The sequence below is a fragment of the Chiloscyllium punctatum genome, chromosome 32, assembly GCF_047496795.1.
Source record: "Chiloscyllium punctatum isolate Juve2018m chromosome 32, sChiPun1.3, whole genome shotgun sequence".
Lineage (NCBI taxonomy): Eukaryota > Metazoa > Chordata > Chondrichthyes > Orectolobiformes > Hemiscylliidae > Chiloscyllium > Chiloscyllium punctatum.
In genome coordinates this window covers 18,544,866-18,568,014 of record NC_092770.1, presented here as the reverse complement: position 1 = coordinate 18,568,014, position 23,149 = coordinate 18,544,866, and the positions used below count along the sequence as shown (strand labels likewise).

Genomic DNA, 23,149 nt, shown 5'->3' with positions numbered 1-23,149 from the left:
GGAGTGCCACAATGTCCTACTGAAATATAGGATGGACGGGTTGCATCCTGCAAAGAACAGGTCTGAGAAAAGCATTCTCAAGTTTTCATCTTTTTATTGAAACATTGAACCAGGGTACGCACTTCCTTCCTTCACAAGTTAATGTAAAACATTCATGATAGCACTGAGTGAAGAGGAGCTCTTCCTAATGTCTTCTTCAGTACATCTCTCTCAATCAATCTCACTCGCAAACAGCCATTTTGGGAGCTTGTTGCACATAAATTGGTTGCTGTGTTTCCTTCATTCCAAGTGATCACTGCACTTCAAAATAAAAACTTCATTTGCCATCACAAGGTTTTAGGGACATCTAAAAGAAAAAGAGGCTTGCATGAATACTTTCCCGCACTTACTTATTCAGTGAGTAGTGAATTTTTGGAATTCTTTACCTGAGAACTGTGGAAGCTTAACCATTGAGTATGCTCAAAACTGAGATCAATAGATTTGTGGAAATGATTGATAAATAGAGGCATGGGAAAGTGATGTTGAGATAGATGATCAGCCATGATCTAATTAAATGGTGGAATACACTTAATGGGCTGAAGGGCCCACTCCCTTTCCTATGTTCTATATAGCCCATTTCATGGCTAGACACCACAAAATATTTTTTATATTAAAAAATACAACAAAAATCACATGGTTAAAGTGTCACACTGTTGTAGGAAATCCAGCCACCAACTGTGTGCACCATAACATCCTTTTGATTTGATTGCCACATGTTTTGTTGTAGTCACATGTACCTAAGTACAATGAAAAATTTAGTTTTGCAATCAGTACAGGCAGATCATAGCAAACAAGGATGTACAGATGGTAGGATGTTTACACAGAGCAAGGCATACAAGGTTACAGCTGCAAAGAAGGTGCACAAAAGTAAGATCAACAGTGGATTTGAAATCAGAGGGGTCCATCTGGCAATCTGATAGCAGCAGGGAAGTAGCTGTTCTTGTAACTGCTGATGTGTGTTCAAGCTTCTATCTTCTTCCCAACAGAAGAGGTTGTAAGAGAGCATTAGGGGTGGTAAGGGTCTTTGATGAGATTAGCTGTCAGTGGAGTCCATGAATGGGAGGCTGGTTTCTGTGATGACCTGGGCTGTGCACACAACTTTCTGTAGTTTCTATTAGCCTGGGCAAAACAGTTGCTGTACCAAGCCATTACATTCTCAGGTAGAATGCTTTAAATGGTGCATCTGTAAAAATTGGAGACGGTCCATATGCTAAATTCACTAAGCTTCCTGAGGAAGAAAAAGGTGTTGTTGCGCCCTTTTGACCATTGCATCTAAATGGGAGGTCCAGGGCAGATTGTTGGTTGTCATCACTTTTAGAAGCTTGACGCCATCAACCCTCTCCACCTCAACTCTGCTGATGTAGGCATGAGCATGTCCTTCTCTTTTCTTCCTGAAGTCAATGATCAGTTCTTTTGTTTTGCTGACACAGAGATTGTTATTGCACCACCACACCAAGCACATACTCTCCTTCTGGTATTCTGACTTGTCAATATTTGATATCTGGCCCAAAACAATGGTGTAATCAGCAAACTTGTAGATGGTGTTTGTACAAAGTTTGACTACAATCATGGGTGTACAGGCAGAACAGTAGGGGGCTGCATACTCATCTTGTGGGATGCTGGTGTTGAAGATTATCATGGAGGAGGTAATATTATCAATCTTCATTGATTGCAGTCTGTGGGTCAGAAAGCTGAGGATCCTGTTGCAGAGGACAGAGCTGAGACCTAGGTCGCAGGTTTGAGATGAGCTTGGTCGGGATTATGGTATTGAAGGTGGAGCTGTAATCGATGAGTAGGAGCCTGACGTGGATGTCCTTGTTATCTAGATGTTCCAGGGATGAGTGTAGGGATGGGGAAATGGCATCTGCTGTGGACCTGTTTTGCCAGTAGGCAATTTGCAGATCCTTGTAGACAGGAAAATGATATATAGCCAGATAATTAATTGTTCTGTGACATTTGAGGGATAAACATTATTCAGTGGGCCAAGAGAATATTTCTGCTCTTCTTTCAAACGCAGCCAGGGGATCTTTTATATCCCAAGATGGATTTCAATTGTACACTGGTGCGTCAGTCTCTGCTTGTGTGTTCAAGCCCTGGAGTGCGAATTGAAGATAACTTTCTAACTCACAGCCGAGAAAGCTACATACACTTGTCAAAAAGGCGTTACTAAAACGTGAGTCAGGAAGCTATAAGCAGCCAGTCCTGTTACTTTGTTAGATCAATGCTTCCGGGCTCTGGGCCAATGGTTTTAGTCAGACTTTCCAACGCCAGAGCCCAGGATAGGTGGAGTCTCTTCTAGCTACACCCATTCAGCCAACCTGTCACTTAAACTGGGGCACCAGTTTAACCCAGTTGAGAGTGACAGCTTCACACAAAGTTGGGGGATCAGAAATCGGTTTCAGACCGGTTTAATCATAATACCAGAAAATTAAATGACCAGCCGCAGCTCCCCGTCCTTTACTGATTTGTCAGTGAACAAGCCCAGACATTGCACAGCCAGAGATAATAATGCACCGCATCACCCACATTACTCATCAATTTCAACCCAATTTTACTTTATCCTCTTCACCTCCTTTCGTGCACATTTCAGGATGGTCAGTAAATGCTGGCCTTGGAATGACTATGCAACACCACCTCTATATTTGAATTTACCTTCTCAAATGATGCATAGCTCAACGTTTTAATGCCCCCTCATTTTCACCCTCCCTTTGCTCTGTTTCTTCAATTCCTGCAGTCCCTCTTCTGTAACCCAATCGTTTGCCTTCAGCTAGTTTACTTATGCCAATCCTTCCTTTACCCCAATCAATCCCACTCTTCCCCCAATTCTCTCATTCTTTCCTTGATCCCTCCCCCTCTCTGCAACGATTCCCCTCCCTCTTTAATCTTTTTTTCCCCTATTCCTACCCCTCCCATCTTCCTTTCCTACCTCTCTCCACCCTAGCTCCCCTTCTCCTACCCCCCGCCCCGGTCCCTGTGTCTCCTTCTCCTTCTCCTCTTACCCCGATCACTTGGCTCCACATTGTTTCACCTCCTGGAATCCAGACACAAAGTAACCACACCCAAGCCCCGCCCACCCCCTTTATTCTGATTGGTTGCCCCGCTCCGTTCAGCCGGGTTTCTATTGGTTTATATCGCACTAGTGCTGCGCTTTGATTGGATTACTGTCTTGTCAGATGGAGAAGAGTAACAGGGGACCGACCAATAGGAGGGCGCGTTGCCGCCCTGGTTGCAGTGAGCGATCCCGAGCTGTGGAGATACTTTGTATCAGAGGCGGCACAGCGCGGGCAGGAGTATGGCATCAGGGTGAGTGACACCAACTCCACATCTCCCCTACACCCCCCAATCCAGATCCACTCTGCATCTCCCCTGTCCCCCCAATCCACCTTCACTCCGCATCTCCCCTGTCCCCCCAATCCACCTTCACTCCGCATCTCCCCTGTCCCTCCAATCCACCTTTACTCCGGATCCACTCCGCATCTCCCCTGTCCCCCCAATCCACCTTCACTCCGGATCCACTCCGCATCTCCCCTGTCCCCCCAATCCACCTTCACTCCAGATCCACTGTCCCCCCAATCCACCTTCACTCCGCATCTCCCCTACACCCCCCAATCAAGATCCACTCCACATCTACACTGTCCCCCCAATCCACCTTCACTCCAGATCCACTCCGCATCTCCACTGTCCCTCCACTCCACCTTCACTCCAGATCCACTCTGCATCTCCCCTACACACCCAATCCATCTTCACTCTAGATCCACTCTGCATCTCCCCTACACACCCAATCCACCTTCACTCCAGATCCACTTTGCATCTCCCCCGTCCCCCAATCCACCTTCACTCCAGATCTACTATACATCTCCCCTACACCCCCCAATCCACCTTCACTCCGCATCTCTTCTGACCCTCCCTCGCTCCAGATCCACTCCGCAACTCCCCTGTTTAACTCTGTAATTACGGTTAACTCCGTAATCTGGCTCCCTCTAGATTCACTTTTCTCCGTTATTCAATCCTGCTATAACCTCATTACGAGTTTCCTCTCCATTTCCAAACTTACTCCATTATCCATTTCCTGTCCAACTCCAAACTTACTCCGTTTTTCATCCCCCCCCAACTCCGGATTGACTCCCTTTAGTTTGTGAGCCGGGTTTGCAATGTCTCCCTGCGAACAGTTACTGAACTGGTCGGAATTTGCAGTTGATTTCTTTCTCGGTTTGCTTGCTGGGACTCTTTGCTGAGTTGTTTGTCGTTGATGTCAATTCCGTCTCCATTTACGCAGCAAAACCCCGCTCTTCGGGCGCGTTCGATTGGACAAGAATATATTATTTAGGAACAAAAAGAGAAATAGCTGGAGAAACTTGGCAGATTTGATAGCATCTATGGAGACAAAGCAGAGATAACGTCTGAAGTCCAGGAGTTCTGCAGAAGGGGCACTGCACCTAAACATTAACTCAATCTCTTTCTCCAGACTCGCTGAGTTTCTCCAGCCATTTCTGATTTTGTTTCAGATTTCCAACCTTCGCAGTTCTTTCTTTTTTAATTGTCTTGGAGTCTGACTTGCAGCCTGGACTGTTTGTTATGTGATTAACATGCATCTAGCCCTCTGGAATCATGAATTTCCTTTTGATTATCTTTAAATCTGCCCAGAAGACCTCACTAGGGTTGGGTCCCTCTAGATTGGAGTTTGAACCTGGATCAGCTTGTAAAAAGGACAGACAAATCTTAATACAATGAAATGTAAAGTTATATTATTTCAGCAGAAAGTCAATGTGGATTTAATGGCACAGTTCTGAAGCAAGTGGGGCCTGCATGCATTGATCTTTGAAAGTGGCATTACATTGTAAGGGGGAAGACAACAAAACATATGAGATCTTTGGACTCATAAATAGAAGAGAAGGCGAGGACTGCAGATGCTGGAAAAGCACAACAGGTCCAGCAGCATCCGAGGAGCAGGAGAGTCAATGTTTCGGGCATATGCCCTTCATCAGGAATGGGGGGGGCAAGGTCCCAAGGGGGCTGAGAGATAAATAAGTCGGGGGGGGGGGGCTGGGGGAAAGTAATAGGTAGATGAAGGTGGGGAGTGATGGTAATAGGGTGGAGTGGATAGGTGGGAAGGAAGATGGACAGAACAGACAGTTCACGAGAGCGGTGCCAAGTTGGAGGGTTGGACCTGGGATAAGGTGCGGGGAGGAGAGATGAGGAAACAGGTGAAATTAACATTAATGCCATGTGGTTGGAGGGTCCCAAGGCAGAAGAGGAGGTATTCTTCCTCCAGGTATCGGGTGGCGAGGATTTGGTTGTGGAGGAGGTCTCGGACTTGCATTTTCTTGGCGGATTGGGGGGGGTTGGTGAAGTGGTTGGCCACGGGGTGGTCGGGTTGTTTGGTGTGTGTGGAATTGAGTACAAAAGTAGAGCAATTATTCTGAACCTTGTTAGGCCTCGCCTACAGTATTATGTCCAGACCTGGTCCCTTCCTAAAGGAAGGGCCCTTGAAAAGGTGTGGTGAAGATTTGTCAGTGTGGTTTCAGGGAAGGAGGATTTTAGCTCCCAGGTTGGGTCAAAGAAGCTGGAATTGTTCACATTGCTGCAAAGGAGATTTAGTAGTGGTGTAGAAGATGATAAGTTAGATAGAGAAAGCTGTTTCCATTAGCTAAAGATAAAATGTCACAAGTGTTAAGGGAGACAGTTCTAAGGTTTTGGGAAAGAGATACAGGGGAATGTGAGGAAGGACTTTGATCTGAAACTGGCTTCCCACAGAAGGGTGTGGTCATGAAGGAAGTGGAGGTTAATTAATCAATTAAATGGGTTTTAGACATCTAATTGAGAATCCTGAAATTGTTGATTAATTTTAGGAAGTGGCTGTTTACTGTGGTTTTTATGGAACACATCAAGCCTGTTGTCGTCATCTTAAATTACTAGCACTGCACTGCGCTAATTAGAATCTTTCTGGTATTTTATTACTGACTGCCTTTCTTCAAACCTTTGAGCTATCCTAAAATGATTTGGTGCTGTATACTCAGTCTCTTAGTCACATATTATGTGATACATCAATAGTGTGAGCCTCAAGTTAATCTAACTGATGCAAGGAGATGTTTAGTAATGTCTGGGCAGATGAAGGGGGCAGCAACACAAAATATAGTTAGGTGATGTTGTTAGCCATTCAAATTCCCCCTCAGTTGACTGCAACAAACATTTCTTTTTAGCGTACACTTCAATTAAAATGTCATTCTTGTCAAAACTAATGAGCCAATTACAAAACTTTATGGAATGAAGGAAAGAATTTTATTACCTAGTAATGCAGGAAAATAATAAAAATATAACATCAAACATGTCCAATTGCTTGAGGGAAATAAACTTGCAAGCACTACATAGACATACTGGGGGATTGGGACTGAACAAATTACTGGATGGAGAGTTAGCATAGTCTCCTGGCTGAATGGCCAACTGCGCTAAGTTGCTATGGTTTTAACCTGGAGTTCCTCTTTAAGAGCATGATACAGAAAATGTGAAATAATTTCATCCTAATCGATGTATATTCTATCCTAGAAGTGGCAAGGTAGGAACCATGAAAACCAGAAAGTGGACAGCATTTTGCGTCTGCCCCTGATTTGTGCAGAATTACTGCTAAAAAACATTTGAGTAAAATCTTTATGTTGACATGAGCAGCTGTTTACTTATCATTGTGCTATGAGATATAAAAGCTGATTACTTTAAGAGAAGGTGTCAGCAGTCGGTTAAGAAATGTGAATCAGACAAAATGTTGTTTTTGCCTTTAATCTCTGTTTAGTCTCATTTTTTTATATATATTCCCAAATATTTCAATTGCCTTTTTGATACTTAGTTACTGGTTAGCTTGCTACATTTCTATTATGCAGGAAGAGTGGATTATTCCTGAAAAGGGAATTGAATCAGAACCTCTGAGAAAAACTAAATGTTATCTCTGACTATCTCTAGTCCGTGTTTGTCCCTGCACTTAAGTTTTCATTGAGTTTATCCTTGAGATTTTCATTTGTTACTAGCATAAGAATATAAGAACCAGGAGCAGGAGTAGGCCATAAGGCCCATCGAGCCTGGCCTGCCATTCGATAAGATCATGGCTGATCTTTTTGTGGCCTCAGCTTCACTTACCCGCCCACTCACCATACCCCTTAATTCCTTTACTGTTCAAAATTTATCAATCTTAGCTTTAAAAACATTGAATGAGGAAGCCTCAACTACTCCACTGGACAGGGGATTCCACAAATTCACAACCCTGTAGGTGAAGAAGTTCCTTCTCAATTCAGTTCTAAATCTGCTCCCCTTAATTTTGAGGCTATGCCCTCTCGTTCTAGTTTCACCTGCCAGTGGAAACATCCTCTACTTCTTTCCTGTCTATTCCCTTCATAATGTTATATGTTTCTATAAGATCCCCCCATATTCTTCTACATTCCAATGAATACAAATGCAGTCTCTCCTCATAGGCCAACTCCCTCAGATCTTGAATCAACCTAGTGAATCTCCTCTGCACTCCCTCTAGTGCCAGTACATCCTTTCTCAAGTAAGGAGCCCAAACTTACACACAGTACTCCAGGCGTGGCATCACCAGTGCACTGTACAGCTGCAATATAATCTCCCTGCTTTTAAACTCAATCCCTCTAGCAATGAAGGACAAAATTCCATTTGTCTTCTTAATTACCTGCTGCACCTGCAGACCGACCTCCTGTGATCTATGCACAAGGGCACCCAGGTCCTTCTGCACAACACCTTGCTGCAATTTCTTGCCATTCAAGTAGTAGTCCTTTTTACTGTTATTCCAACCGAAACGGATGACTTCACATTTATTAACATTGTACTCCCTCTGCCAGACCTTTGCCCATTCTCTTAAACTATCTATGTTACTCTGCAAACTTTCATAGTCATGCACACTTTGCTCTACATAATTCACATCAAGCACTATTGAAGACCAAGCGAGCTAATGGACAATGTTTTCTGCAGTGAAGGAATTAATGAAAATCGTCTCCACCTCCTTACTGCCTCTCTTTATACTTTATCATTGCTCTGTGATCCATTTTCCCAAGATATATTCTAGCGTAATTAAGATGGCTGGTATATTGTGAATCACCGGGTAATGAATACCTTTAACAAGAGATAATTGAACTGTCTTCCCCTTGGCATTGATTGACATTACCAATGCTAAATCCTCCACTATTGATCAGAAACTTAACTGGACTAGCTACAAGATTAGGTTTGAGGCTAAAGGTTTACAGCAAGTAATTGACCTCCTGACTCCCCGAAACCTGCAAACCATCTACAAGGTAGAAGTCAGCAGTCTGATGGAATACTTCCCACATTCCTGGAGGAGCTCAGCTCCAACAATGTTACAGAAGTTTGACATTGTCCAGGGCAAAGCACCCCACTTGGTTAGCACCACACCACAAGCATTCAACTCCTCTAGCACGTGGGAGTGTAATGGAGGTAGGAAAATTCACAAACTCTAAAAAGCACTTGGATGAGCACTTAAAGTGGAGTAATATTCAAACCGTGGGCCAAGTGTGGTAAAGTGACAGTATTGTAGGTGGTATTATATTTTTGGCAGTCTATGGGCGGCACTGCTGTCTCACAGCACCAGAGACCCGGGTTCAATTCCCACCTCAGATGACTCTCTGTGTGGAGTTTGCACATTCTTCCCGTGTCTGCGTGCGTTTCCTCCGGGTGCTCCGGTTTCCTCCCACAATCCAAAAATGTGCAGGTTAGGTGAACTGGCCATGCTAAATTGCCCGTAGTGTTAAGTGTAGGGGAATGGGTCTGGGTGGGTTGCGCTTTGGCGGGTTGGTGTGGACTTGTTGGGCCGAAGGGCCTGTTTCCACACTGTAAGTAATCTAATCTAATCTAAACTCAAAGGTCCAAAGGGCCTCTTTTGTACTGCATGATTCTATGACACTCAGTAGCTGCAGAGTGTACTATCCTCAAGATGTATTGCAGAAATTTACCAAATATCCTTAGATAACATCTTCCAAATTCTCAACCTTAGCATCTAGAAGGACAAGGAGAACAGTTACGTGGGAACACCACCAAGTTCCCGTCCAAGCCACTCACCGTCGTTCCTTGGAAATATATTTTCAGATCTTCGGTGTGGTTGGGTCAAAATTCTGGAACTCCCTCACTAATGGTATTGTGCTATGGGTACACCCACATGTACAACAGCAGTTCAAGAAGGCAGGTAGTTAACAGCTTCTCAAAATGCAGTTAGGGATGGGCAATAAATGCTGGCTCAGTCAGTAATACCCACATCCTGTCAGAGAAAACAAAATCTATGTGAAACACTGCACAAATTCCCCTTCAATAAGACCGTACAAACCTGCATCCTCTATCACCTGGAAAGACAAGGGTAAGAGATGCATAGGAACACCACCACCTGCAAGTTCCCCTCCAATCCTCAAACAATTCTGACTTGGAATGGTATTGCCGTTCCTTCAGTGTCATTGGGTCAAAATCCTGGAACTCCTCCTCCTCCCCAATAACACACTAACTGTACCTACACTGCATGGACTGAAGAGGTAAAAGTAAAGTTGCTATAGTCACAGAGGATCATGGGGCTGCTCTCTCATTGGAAAGAGAGGAATAGTGTTGAGTTTAACCTGAGGGTCACAGTGTCTCTGATAAGGAGCAAGGTTGAGAAGGCAGGACCTTCATGGTTTGCTCAGTAGATGTGGGAATTGAACCTGTACTGTGGGCGTCACTCTGCATTGTAACCATCCATCCAGCCAACTGAGCTAACCAACTCCCTTTGTTGTTAAAGATGATGGCTCACCACCACTTTCTCAAGGGAATTTGGGGGTAGGAAATAAGTGCTGACCTAGCCAGTGATACCCACATCTTGTATATAAAGAAAACACCCAGTGTCGTTCAGGTTGCCAGTTGCTGTTGGTTGGACTTCGATAAGACTGTTGTCTCATTCACAGTAGACAGGCAGGAGGCTGAAAGAACACTTCAAGCCAGGCAGCATCAGGAGGCTGGAGAAATCATTTTGGGTGTAACCCTTAGAGCTTATTTGGTAATTGCTGCCTCAGTGTGCAGCAGGTCTTACACCTTCACAGTACCTTTCACAACCTCGGGAGCATCTGAAATATTTTGCATCTGGCCTTAATTAAATGGGATTGGTAATAGGTGTTGGACAAAGCACAGGTGGATTGACCTCCTGTGTTGCCCTGTATGAATTGTGCTGATCTGTTTCCTAAGGGTTGTTTTGAGAAGTCTGTCTTTGAATCACTCTTTGTGAATTGTCAGGGCAAATCATACCAATTTGGAGGCAGGATCGGCAGGGGGAACTGTTGCTGGTGTTTACTGCTGTTTCCACTGAGTCTTTTCCCATCTCGCAGCCATTTTTGGTGAATTTAGCAATGAATGTTATGTAAATGAGCAACATCTGAGTTGCATCTGTCGTCATATAACATTATTATGGAGCAGCTGGCAGATGCTGTGCAAACTGGGTAGCTGTCCACAATGTGCCTATACATAGTATGGTACAGCATATATAGTGCCATTTGAGTCATCATGCCCACATAGTCTTTTTAAAAGAGTGATCTAATTAATCCCCCTCACCTGTTCTTTTCCTGTCACCTACTTTAATACTCCCCTGTTGAGCATTTATTCCATTCCCTTTTGAAAGTTAGCACTGAATCTGTTCCTACCTGCCTTTTAGGCAGCATATTCTAGCTCACAACCATTCGTTGTGTAAAAATTGAACATTTCCTCATGTTGCCTCTACGTTTTGTTACTATTTCCCCCGAGTATGTTTCATTGGTTATAAACGCTCTGTCACCGGAAGCAGATGAAGTTGGCTGGAAGTCTAAATTACATTGCACCTCTGCCTCAACCTCTTACAAGGTGAACTCCACATGAGAAAGTGTGGTGCCCTTCCACTGAGAGATGACCAGATAAACTCATTCCCTGTCTCTTAAATGGCTAGCCACAAAAGAATTGAGCTGTAAATCTGTTTTGAATTTGTGGCCAGGAGACAAGCTATACTGAAACAGGAAGCTCAAGTTCATTTTTAGCAGCATTCTGCATGATTGCCAACTGTTATAACGTTTTCTGTTTGTGGAGTCTTTGATATTCCCTCAGTTTAATGCCTTGAAGAGCAAATAACAGCTGCACCACTTACATCACCAAAACAACTTGTTTTCAGCAGGATCATTTCTGCTAAGTGTCATGTTATTTTCTAAAAACCATTAAAAGGCAACAGTTCTGTCCTGAGCATTTGCTGTAAGCTGACATCTATCAGGCTCAATCATTTAGCAGAGTAAAAAGAAAGTCTCCACTGTGTGTAACATAGGCTGCTCACATTTAATTTCCCTAACTGGGTAGTAAAGGAAATATCTAACTAGATCTGTAAGGATCAGGAATCCAGGCACTCGGGAGGACAGGAATTAGTAACAAGAGTGTGCAGGCTTTCCAACTTACACCACATGCACTGGGACGTATTGCAGACACTGCCCACATTCTTCCTGAGTACAGAGGACAATGCAAACTGGTCAAATCAAAGCTGCTTTTGCACCTAAAGTAGTTTTCAGTTTTATGACAAAATAAAACTTCAAAGATGAACGTAAGCCTATTTGCCTTGATTAGCATCCAGTGAAAAACCTTTCTTAAAATAAGTTAATCAGATGTGAATGTTTTGCTTACAATTTTCTTGTGTCTTTTAGTTCTGAGATACGTTTGCTGTTTGGAACAGAATGGTTATGAAAATGTGATCTTGTGGAAGAGTGATATGGCAGAAATAGTTCCTGCCTGAGACTTGTTAAAGCAGAATGACTGCATTTAACTTTGAATTTAATGATTTAAATAGTTTAGGTGAACTGTTTGACATCTCTACTGCTTGAATATAGTCTCAGTTGCAATGATATGCAAATGCAACAACACAATTGGGGACAGCAAGCTCCCACAAATTGCAATAGTGCATAATGCGAATTCGGTTTTAATTAAATAAAAGGAAAATGTTAATGCCATTCCTGTTACCACAGATGCTGCAAGACTTAAGAGTTTCTTCAGCATTTTCTGTTTTTATTTCTGCTTTACTTAATTTAATTAAGGGATAAGCCAGAACCAGGAGAACTGCCTGACTATTGTTTTATTCATTCACGGGTTATGGGTGTCTCTGGCTAGGCTAGCATTTATTGTCCTTTTCTAATTGCCCAGAGGCATTTTTCTTGTATTTTATGAACACCTGGCCAATTAATGTACATGTCCTTTGGGCTAGCTATTTTGAGTGCCTTGTCGATTTGCTTCTTTTCTATCTAATTTAGTGCATTTTCATGTAACCACGAAAAGTCACTCTTAGATCTTTTTTTGCCATTTTCTTTGGTGAACAACCAGCAGTATGTTAGCAGTGCTGGATTTTGTGAAGCTGAGAACTGTTTTTGATACCTGGCCTGTTATTATGACTCTTTCCTCATGTAAATCAAGCAGACTTCACCAACCTCAGATGACTTCTTAGTTGGATTCTCCCAGGACCACATTTGCTTTCTCTGTGTGAGATACAGCAGTTTTTATGCACAAATTATGAAATTGGCATGTGCTTTGGGAGGTACCATAATTACATGAAATTACAGCAGATTATGTCTGAGTACAGAATGAGGCCATTCAATTCCATGTGTCTGTGCTGGCTTTATACAATATCAACTCAGCCAGTCCCTCGCCCATGCCTTTTCTCTGTAAATCTGCAAAATTTATTCTTTTAAGTTAGTTATCCAACTATCTTTTAAATTATCTGTTGACCAGGCACCATCACACACTCAGGCACAATCCTGATCCTAACCACTTGCTGAGTGTTTAAAAGAACGTTTTTCATCATCTCACATTCCTTTCGTTTACCATTCGTATTAGATCACTTATCCTGTCGTTGTTGACTCTTCTGACCACTGAGAACAATTTCTCCTCTCTTTACTCTGTCCAGCCCTTTCATGGTTTAGACATATCCTCTTTTCAGTTTTCACTTCCTGAAAAAAAAGCAAAGTTCTGTCAATTAGTCCTTGTAAGTGGAGTCTCTGAGCCCTAAAATAATTCTTGTAAAATGAAGTTTACATTTTACAGACATCTCAATTAGCTTTTTGTCACATGTACTCAGATGAGTATGGTGAAAAGTTTATAAGCTGTCACTTAGGTCACCATCTTAAATATGAAGGCACCTAGGTACACAGATTCTTCAGTACAAGTTCTAAGGAAAAACATTACAAAATAAGGAAATAAAATGTCCAGCATTACAGATGGCAGGAATAACTTAAAAAGTAGAGAAATAAAAAGTTCAGAACAACTGTCCTTCTAACCCAGTTCATGCTGGCACCTACCCTCCAGTCCGCCCCCACCCTTGACTCCAGACCATGCAGGCTTCAGCTCAAGGTTCTTGAAGCTGGGACACTGCTCTAGAATCATCTTGAGACCAGAAGTCCATGCTGATCCAAACGTCTGCCTTGGGCAGCTGAAAGACCACCATGCCTGACTGAGAGACCAGGCAGGGAAGCTAATCGGCTTATCGACATGCCCTATAGATTTTTGGACAATCTATTTTTGAACGGGTGATCCTTTTGCTTCCTGGGTCTGTAATTTAGGGAAATGTTGCACAATGACAAAAGGCAACACTTAAATTTTTAAAATTTTCTCATGGGGTGTAGGTGTCGCTGGCAAGGCTGGCATTTATTGTCCCTCCCTAATTTCCCTTGAATTCAGTGGCTTGCTAGAATATTTTGGAGCACATTATGGACTTGCATGCCATAAAAACCTATCTGACTCACTCATGCTCTTTATGGAAGATACTGATGTCCTTATCTAGTCTCGCCAACATAAAATTCCAGATAACTAAGATTGGCTTTCAATTTCAGATTTAATTGAACTTAGTTTCCATCAGCTACAATGCTGCAGTTTGAACCCTGGTTCCTCGAGCATTGGTTGACCCTCTATTATTTAGACCAGCAATATTACTACACTTGAAATGGTGGGTTTGGAGTCATATGTAGGTTGTTGTGTTGCCATAGTCTTTACCAGACCATAGGGGCTGCTCTCTCTCATTAGAGAGTAGCGACTGGTGGTGATTTAATCTGAGGGCCATCAGACCTCAGGTGAGGGAAGAGGTTGAGGAGGAGAGTCCTTCATGGTAACTTCAAATTGGTGATGGAATTGAACCCACACTGTTGGCATCACACTGCTTTGTAAACCAACCATCCAGCTAACTGAGCTAAACCTATACACGTAGGTTAATGTTTTGGGGAATGGGTTGAAATCCAGATGATGAAATATGAAACACTTAATGAATCTGGAATTTAAAATTAGTCTAATGCTGAGTATCCTGTTGATGCTGTAGAAACCCATCTGGTTCAACAGTACATTTTTAAGGAAGGAAAATCTTTTGCCCTTATCTGATGTGTTTTACATGTGACTTCAGATCCACAGCAAATATTGGTGAGTTTAACTCCGGGTGCTCCGGTTTCCTCCCACAGTCCAAAGATGTGCAGGTCAGGTGAATTGGCCATGCTAAATTGCCCGTAGTGTTAGGTAAGGGGTAGATGTAGATGTAGATGTAGGGGTATGGGTGGGTTACACTTCGGCGGGGCGGTGTGGACTTGTTGGGCCGAAGGGCCTGTTTCCACACTGTAAGTAATCTAATCTAATCTAAAAACTGCTCTCTGAAATGACATAACAAACTACTCAGTTGTATCAAAATGCTACACTTAATTTGTTAGGTGGAGGTGAGGGAGAATGCGTGGGAGGGATGTTTTATATTTCGATCTTTTAAATGCACTGCTAGAGTCTGAGCACCCAGACAGGCTTTTGGCCCAGCCTGCTTCAGGAACTGGCAGACTCTTCGGCCCTTTCAGACTCTCCTAGCTGGACTCCCAATTGGTACTGTCACCTAAGTAACTTTCAACACCAATTCATCACACTCATTCTGTCACTTGAGGGTATGTGAAAGCTAAATTTTGTTTGAATTATTGTAGTCACATGTACCTAAGCACAGTGAAAAGCTTTACTTTGCAAGGAGTACAGGCAGATCATAGTAAACAAGGACATACAGAGCGAGGCATACAAGGTTACAATAGCACAGAAGATGGATAAAGTGACATCAACATTAGCAAGATAGATGTTGTGAAACTTGAAAGGGTTCAGAAAAGATTTACAAGGATGTTGCCAGGGTTGGATGGTTTGAGCTATAGGGAGAGGCTGAACAGGCTGGGGCTCTTTTCCCTGGAGCATCGGAGGCTGAGGGGTGACCTTATAGAGATTTACAAAATTATGAGGGACATGGATAGGATAAATAGGCAAAGTCTTTTACCCGGGGTCGGGGAGTCCAAAACTAGAGGGCATAGGTTTAGGGAGAGAGGGGAAAGATATAAAAGCGACCTAAGGGGCAACATTTTCATGCAGAGGGTGGTACGTGTATGGAATGAGCTGCCAGAGGAAGTGGTGGAGGCTGGTACAATTGCAACATTTAAAAGGCATTTGGATGGGTATATGAATAGGAAGGGTTTGGAGGGATATCAGCTGGGTGCTGGCAAATGGGACTAGATTGGGTTGGGATATCTGGTCGGCATGGATGGGTTGGACCGAAGGGTCTGTTTCCATGCTGTACATCTCTATGACACTAAGTTCAGAATCATATGAAATTAGAGAGTCCATTCAGCAGTCTAATAACAGTAAGAGGAAGCTGTTCATGAACCTGTTAGTATGTATGTTCAAGCTTTTAATGGAAGAGGTTGGAAAATAGCATTACTGAGGTAGGAGGGTACTTTGATATTGGTAGCCTTTCCGCAGCAACAAAAATGTAAATGGAATCCATGGTTGGGAGATTGGCTTCCATGAGGATCTGTGTTGTGCACACAACTTTCTGCAGTTTCTTATGGTCCTGGGCAGAGCAGTTGCCATGCCAAGCAGTTATGCATTTGGATAAAGTGTTCTCTCTGGTGCATTTGTAAAGGTTGGGGTGAGGGTCCTTGTGGACATGCCAAAATTTCCTAAGCCTCCTGAGGAAGAAGAGCATTGTTGTGCCTTCTTGACCATCACATCTGTGTGGGAAGGTCAGGACAGATTATCGGTTATCATCACTCCGAGAAACTTGATATACTCCACCCTTTCAACCTCAGTTTTGTTAATGTAGATGGCGGCATGACCTCTTCCTTTCTTCCTGAAGTCAATGATTAGTTCTTTTGTTTTGCCAACATTGAGAGAAAGGTTGTTATCATTGCACCAAGACACCAAGCCCTCCCTTTCTCCTTCCTGTATTCTGACTCATCATTGTTTTGATATCCTTCCTACTACGGTAGTGTCATCAGCAAACTTGTAGATGGAGGTTGTTCAGAATTTGGCTGCACAGTCATGGGTGTACAGGGAGTACAAGAGGCTGAGAAATGTCCTTGGCTGATCACAATATCTTCCAGTAGTTTAATCTGGAGAGTAAGTAAGGCCATGATAACTCTGTGTGAATCATTCAGCAAGTTGCTGTGTAAGTAGAAATTACATTTTAATTTTTTGAGGAATGTATGGGGTATACGATTTAGTCTTTAGCAGAATAACGTGTCTGAGTTAGCATTTGTTACTGATCCCTAATTGCCCTTAAGAGGGCTGCAGTGAGCCACTTTCTTGAATCACGAGAGCCAATGTGATGCAGCCACATCCACTGTGCTGTTAGAGGTGAGGAAGACACCTTTCCTCATCAACTCAAAATAAATGTTCTGCCTCTTATCTTCAGGCTGTAAAGCCATTTACAAATTTCCCAGCCAGGGATGATGTCCTCCCAGCACTTACCGTGAAACCTTCTCTGGCTTTTTATCTTTTCGTGAGATCACATCTGGGATGTGCATAGTCATTTGGTAGCACAGAATGCAAATATTGCTGGTAAAAGACACAATTTGACAAAGATTTTAATTTTGTACTCCTCAGGACAATTCTGAAGAATGCCAATTTAAGGGAAAAGTGCTTATTCGTTGGCAAGTAGACTGGTAGAAGTGTTTCCATGGGCATTGCACCAGTTAATGATGATTAGACAATAGGTGCAGGAATAGGCCATTCTGCCCTTCGAGCCTGCACCACCATTCATTATGATCATGGCTGATCATCCTTAATCAGTATCCTGTTCCTGCCTTATCTCCATAACTCTTGATTCCACTATCCTTGAGAGCTCTATCCAACTCTTTCTTAAATGAATCCAGAGACTGGGCCTCCACTGCCCTCTGGGACAGTTAACTTCCTGATATTCATGTGAATTGCATTGATGCAGTAAGATGAAAAGCTTCAACAAGATGCCTCTGTCAGTAATACTCAGGATCAGGTCTAATACTTATAAATGACTCTCAGCTCCAGTCAATCTCACCTCATTGGTCTGTTCTTTTATCCTAGAATCGATCCAATAAACCCAATTTCATGACTGTGCTCAAAGTGAAACCTCTACCCTGTCGTTTGGGTGGGAATATGTATGTAAGGATCCCCCAATTTCCTGATAGGCACACCCCGTGAGTGACTGTCCTCACATGGAACATCTGGGCTCTTGTCCACTTGGTGATGCAAATCTTTGGACACCCACTGAATGTAACTGCTATCCCCATTCAAACTGTCTATTTCAGTATTCACAGATTTACTGGGGAATAAACTCCAAAGGACCTCTATGCACATCGATGATTAATCTTTCAGCTGAAATCAATGACTCTGAATGTTGTTGGCTATGTATGGAGCAGTATAAATTCTATTTATTCAGTAATTCAAACACGTCCTTGACTCCATATCAAAATCAAACACATTCTTTTCTCAGAGCAACTGCTGCTGGCAGATACTCTGCCGTGAGATCAGCTGTCATGGAATGTTCTTCTTGTCTGTCCTCTCACTCCCGCTGTAGCTTATCTGGTCTGTAAATGTTCCATGATATCCATCATCCGACAATGTCTAAGTGAGCCCACTGTTTACTGCTCTCCACTTTGTTTTTTTTCAATAGCTCTTCTGTGCAGCTATTTTAAATGTATTGAATTTGCAAACAGCCTACAGTTTCTGAGATGGCTTGCTGTTATCAAAAAAATGTACTGCAAGCTGCCTCAACAGCATTTTTCTAAAGATTGCATTGAAGGTTCTCCTGATGTTGAGTACTTTGTGGTGGGAGTGCTTATGATTGATCCCATCCCTGTTTTGAGTAATTAATGACTTCCTCTTGACTAGAATAACATTTTTTATAAAATGAAATCTCAAACCAACCTTCATCACAGCACAATTTTGTGTGCCATGTAATTTAAAATGCTGCAACTTTAAGACTGATAATGACATGGAAGTTTGCAAGTATCTAAAGATTTGTTAATGTGGAAAAGGGTGTACATGTATGAGGGGAAGGTTCATTTAACTGATAGCTGGAATTGGGAGTGGGTAAGACCTGCAGTTTAGATGAGTTATAGATTATTTTATTGACTCATCTGAGATCCTGAGGGGACTTGACAAGATGGATTCTGCAAGGATGTTTCCCCTTTCAATTCCCCTTCCCAATTGCACCAATGTAGTTCTCTAAGGCGCTACCCAGTCTGATCCGATAAGTCTGTTTCACCTTTTAATAGCTCAAACAGTCTAATAGACAACTGTCAGATTTAATTGTCCTTCAGCTGTCAAGCTGTTTTTTCAATCGTTCACAGGGATGTGAGCATTGCTGGCTAGGTTAGTATTTATTCCGTCTCCCAAATTGTCCTGGAGAAGGTGATAGTGAGCTGCCTTCTTCAACCTCTGCTTCCATTTGGCATAGGTACCCCCACAGTGACAGAAAAGCAATGTAGTTCAAAGTCAGAATGGATTGGATTGAATTGGAGGAGAACTTGTCGGTGGAAGTACTGCCATGTATAGTTTCATGGAGAAAAATACCAAAACCCTCCCAGAAATAATTGACAGTCAATCAAGCAAAAAAAAACTTCAAGGTATTAATATTAGGTTTTAAAATAGCAAGAAAGAAATTAATGGGACTTAAGGTAGTCAGGTGTTCTGGACTTGGTGATCAGTCACGGAGTGTTAAAACGGAAAGCATTAGGGACATTGTCGGTAGTCTTTCAAAGTTCTGCTAACTGCAGTTTTGTAGGTGGCGAATATAACCTCATTATTCAGGGATGGAGGGAGAGTCGAAGACTGTGGCCTTCATCAGGGCTTATGCTCGAAACGTCGATTTTCCTGCTCCTCGGGTGCTGCCTGATCTGCTGTGCTTTTCCAGCACACATCTTGGACTCTGATCTCCAGCATCTGCAGTCTCCACTTTCTCCAAGAATGGAGGGAGAGGAAGCACCATGAAGTACGACCTGTTATCAGTTATTAGTTATTAGTTACAGAGGAATTTTTGAATCTATAATAAAGGAGGACACTTAGTGGTATGATTGGGCAGTTAAAATCCAAATATGCTATATCCACTGGTCTTCCTTTATCTATGCTACAGGTATTATCTTTAAAAAAAAACTTTAAGTTTGTCAAGCCTGACTTTCCTTTCATAAATGGGGTGGCACGGTGGCTCAGTGGTTAACACTGCTGCCTCACAGCACCGGGGACCTGAGTTTGATTCCAGCCTCGGGTGATTCTCTGTGTGGAGTTTGCACATTCTCCCCGTGTCTGCGTGGGTTTCCTCCGGGTGGTCCGGTTTCCTCCCACAATCCAAAGATGTGCAGGTCAGGTGAATTGGTCGTGCTAAATTGCCCATAGTGTTAGGTGCATTAGTTAGGGGTAAATACAGGGTAGGGGAATGGGTCTGAGTGGGTTACTCTTCGGAGGGTCGAAGTGGACTTGTTGGGCCGAAGGGCCTGTTTCCATACTGTAGAGAATCTAATCTAATCAGATCCATGTTGATCCTGCTCAATCAGATTTTCTTAGCATCCAAAAGAAAATCGTGGATGCTGGAAATCAAAAACAAAACAAAAATTGCTGGAGAAACTCAGCAGGTATTGCTGCATCTGTGAAGAGAAAGCAGAGTCAATGTTTCGGGTCTTCCTTCACTTGACCCAAAACGTTAACGCTGCTGTCCCTTCATAGATGCTGCAAGACCTGCTGACTTTCTCCAGCAATTTCTGTTAGCTCGCAGTTATCCCATCCTTTTGTAATGTATTCTAGCATTTTCACTGCTACTGATGTGAAAATAGTAGGTCTGTAATTTTTCTCTCCTTCCCCTCTTAAGTAGTACGGTTACATTTCCTTATTTCCAGAATTTATCAAACTTTGCATGTTAGCCATCAATGCACCCACAATCTTTATGGCACCTCCTTCAATACGCTGCGACATAAAGAATACTCCAGAGTTCAGAAGCTTTGGAATATTTTTCCCATTCTGTAGTTGATTCAGGAAATACATGGATTCTGGAATGAACAAGTAAAACCATTAGGGTCAGACTAGGGATGAGCAGAAATTGGTGAACAGATGATGATTTGTTCATGTGGTTTGATTCATGTTCTTTTAAGCTATTGAAAGTAACTGTGATAATTTCCAAGTGGAGCCTGGAGTAGAAATCTAAGAACCAAATCACAAGTTAGGGTAATTGGATGTTTTCTTAAAAAGAAAATTGTTCTCAGGATGTTGACAATCCAGTCTGGCGTTTTTTTTTACCCATCCCTGGTTGGGAAATGATCAGTTTAAGGAACAAATCTTTCAGCCTCCCCAGGAATTGGCCTTACTCATTTCAGTAACTCACAGCTTTGTTCAAATATTCCAAGTGAAGAGGTTCCTAATAAATAGCCATGAGAACTTCAAATAGAGTGCAAGAATCCTAAAGAAGGACCTGATTAGCCAATGAGCTGAACAGTCTCCTCCAGTGTCTTTTATTCAGGGCAGAACTTCCCAAATATGACTCCAGCAGCCAAAACCACTCCCCCATCTCAACCCACTTCAGAGCCCAGCATTGGACAGAATCTTAAGAATCGCTGTGGGAATTGGGGAAAAAATTGGGTAGCAGAGTTAAAGAGTCTGGAATTAAATGAAGTGAAGGATTCTCAATACATGACAAAATTGTCCTGATGATTATGTACCAAGAAAGAATTGAGTTTTGGCCAGAAATGTCTTTCGCTTCCTCGGTATGACACTGCATCCATAAAACCGATGTTTTGACCGGCCTGCCTTGCATTTGGAATGGTTTCTGTACTCTATTACTTCCCTCTGTAATTAGTTACTGACTTGTAATTTTGCTTGCTTACATTACAAGTAACTATAATTCCAAAAGGCACTTCATTGGCTGTAGATATCCTGAGGTAAAAACAATGACTGCAGATGTTGGAAAGCAAATACTGGATTAGTGGTGCTGGAAGAGCACAGCAGTTCAGGCAGCATCCAACAAGCAGCGAAATCGACGTTTCGGGCAAAAGCCCTTCATCAGGAAGGGCTTTTGCCCAAAACGTCGATTTCGCTGCTCGTTGGATGCTGCCTGAACTGCTGTGCTCTTCCAGCACCACTAATCCAGTATGTAGATATCCTGAGTTTAATTGTAGTACAAGTCTCACTGTTAGGTTGTTTCTGGAAGGGCTAGAGTTGAACGCTCCAACTAGCACCAAAGAAAGATTTCCCCCAGCCCTGAGCAAGTAGGGTTTTCCAGATTTTGCTGTTTTCTTCCTTTCAGAATGGTCATGAACCAGGAGCTTTCCAGCATCCTGAATGAGCTATGGAAAGCAGACGAAAACCGACTTGTGCCTGGAGAAGACTATCAGATTTCTGTACAGGTCAGTATCTTCATATTACCATCTTTAGAAATATGCATGAAAGGTTGTCTGGTGCTGTATTGGATTGTCTTAGGAGAATAGTATTGGACAGTGTTGGTTGTATAGGGAATTATACAGAGCGTTTTGTTTAATACAATAAATGCTAGCCTACATGTTCATTCATAAGAAGTGACAATTTTTTGGAAGCCACCATTTATTGCCCATCCATAATTGCCTTGAAGAAGATGGTAGTGAGCGGCCTTCTTGAACCACTGTAGTCCACGTGGTGTCGGTAGATCCAGAGTTCCAGGATTTTGACCAGCGAAGGAAGATGACATAGTGCCAAATTAGGGTGTCTACAGACTTGGAGGTGAAGTTGAAGGTGCAGTATAGATGCAGGTATCCCTGGCTTTTAAGAAGTTTGCTTTATGCCACTTCACTTTTACAAAAGACCTACATTAGTACCTGTTATTGCTAACTGAAAGAAATCCAAAGAGGATTTTAGCTTTTATGAAGAAACTAATTGCAGTTTCGTTTTACGCCATTTCAGCTGATGCCAGGTTTCATAGGAATGTTCTACTTTTGGATAGCAGGGGAAACATGTAATCCGTTTTTTAACTAGAATATTTATTTTACACTGTCCCACGTATTGTTATTTCATTTGCATGGTTTATTTTAAAGACTTATTTCTTCAAATGACATTAGTATTTTTGGGTTAACGTCGTGTCATGTGCATCGTGCGCTGTTGCATTTTGCTTCATCGTGTGTCTGAGTCATCCGATGTCAGGACCTGATTGTAAAGGAGGAAAAGAAGCAGGTGGGCAAGGAGATGGACAGATAGATCAAAGGGAGTAGGTTTGTACTACTCAGAGTTTGTAATCACTTTAAACATGAGGCAGCGACAGAGACGAACAGCTGAGTTTCAGGAGTGCTGTGGGTAAGATGCATAACCCATCAAGACTGATGTGTTACTCAATTTGAGTTTGAATATAACAGAAATACTGCACAGTGATCTATTTTGCTTTTTAACTCAGCCAGGAATGTACCCTTAGGTTTCTGAGTAAGAAAGTTACTGAAGGAACCCAATTCTGGCTCAATATTGATCTCTCTATAGGAACTTATGATACACTCATTGCTGTTTCACTTAACGTTGTGATTTTTAAAAAATACATTTACAACTTTGGGTGAGGATTGTCTGTATTGAGTAATCATTATGTTGTTGTTAGTGGTAATTGGAGTCTCTGTTTCCCTGCAGGGTAAAGCAGGGTATGTCCCTGCAGGAAGTAACAATGCAAAGGACAATGCCCGTAGGCCACTGTTCTCCTATGTAAATGAAGAACGTTTGCGCTCAATTAAAACCTTTGCTGGTACGTTCTGAAGTCTGTTACATCATATTTAGTCACTGACCATGCTGACTACAGGAATTCAAGTCTATTCAGTATGATAATTGAATCTTATTCTGT

General features: G+C 42.5%; 2 protein-coding genes across 2 annotated transcripts in view; one reads left to right on the top strand and one right to left on the bottom strand.

Annotated features, from left to right (window-relative positions):
• Positions 1–3,094, bottom strand: part of LOC140457946 (NADH-cytochrome b5 reductase 3-like) — a 35,215-nt gene extending 32,121 nt beyond the window's left edge. The window contains exon 1 of the mRNA XM_072551796.1: positions 3,039–3,094. Within this exon, the coding sequence (XP_072407897.1) occupies positions 3,039–3,059 (21 nt within the window). The 5' untranslated portion in view covers positions 3,060–3,094. The remainder of the gene's footprint in view (positions 1–3,038) is intronic.
• A 135-nt stretch (positions 3,095–3,229) lies between these two features.
• The window catches only part of endouc (endonuclease, polyU-specific C), a 33,611-nt gene continuing 13,691 nt past the window's right edge, over positions 3,230–23,149 (top strand). The window contains exons 1-3 of the mRNA XM_072551795.1: positions 3,230–3,342; positions 21,608–21,707; positions 22,942–23,053. Coding sequence (XP_072407896.1) covers positions 3,332–3,342; positions 21,608–21,707; positions 22,942–23,053 — 223 coding nt within the window. The 5' untranslated portion in view covers positions 3,230–3,331. The remainder of the gene's footprint in view (positions 3,343–21,607; positions 21,708–22,941; positions 23,054–23,149) is intronic.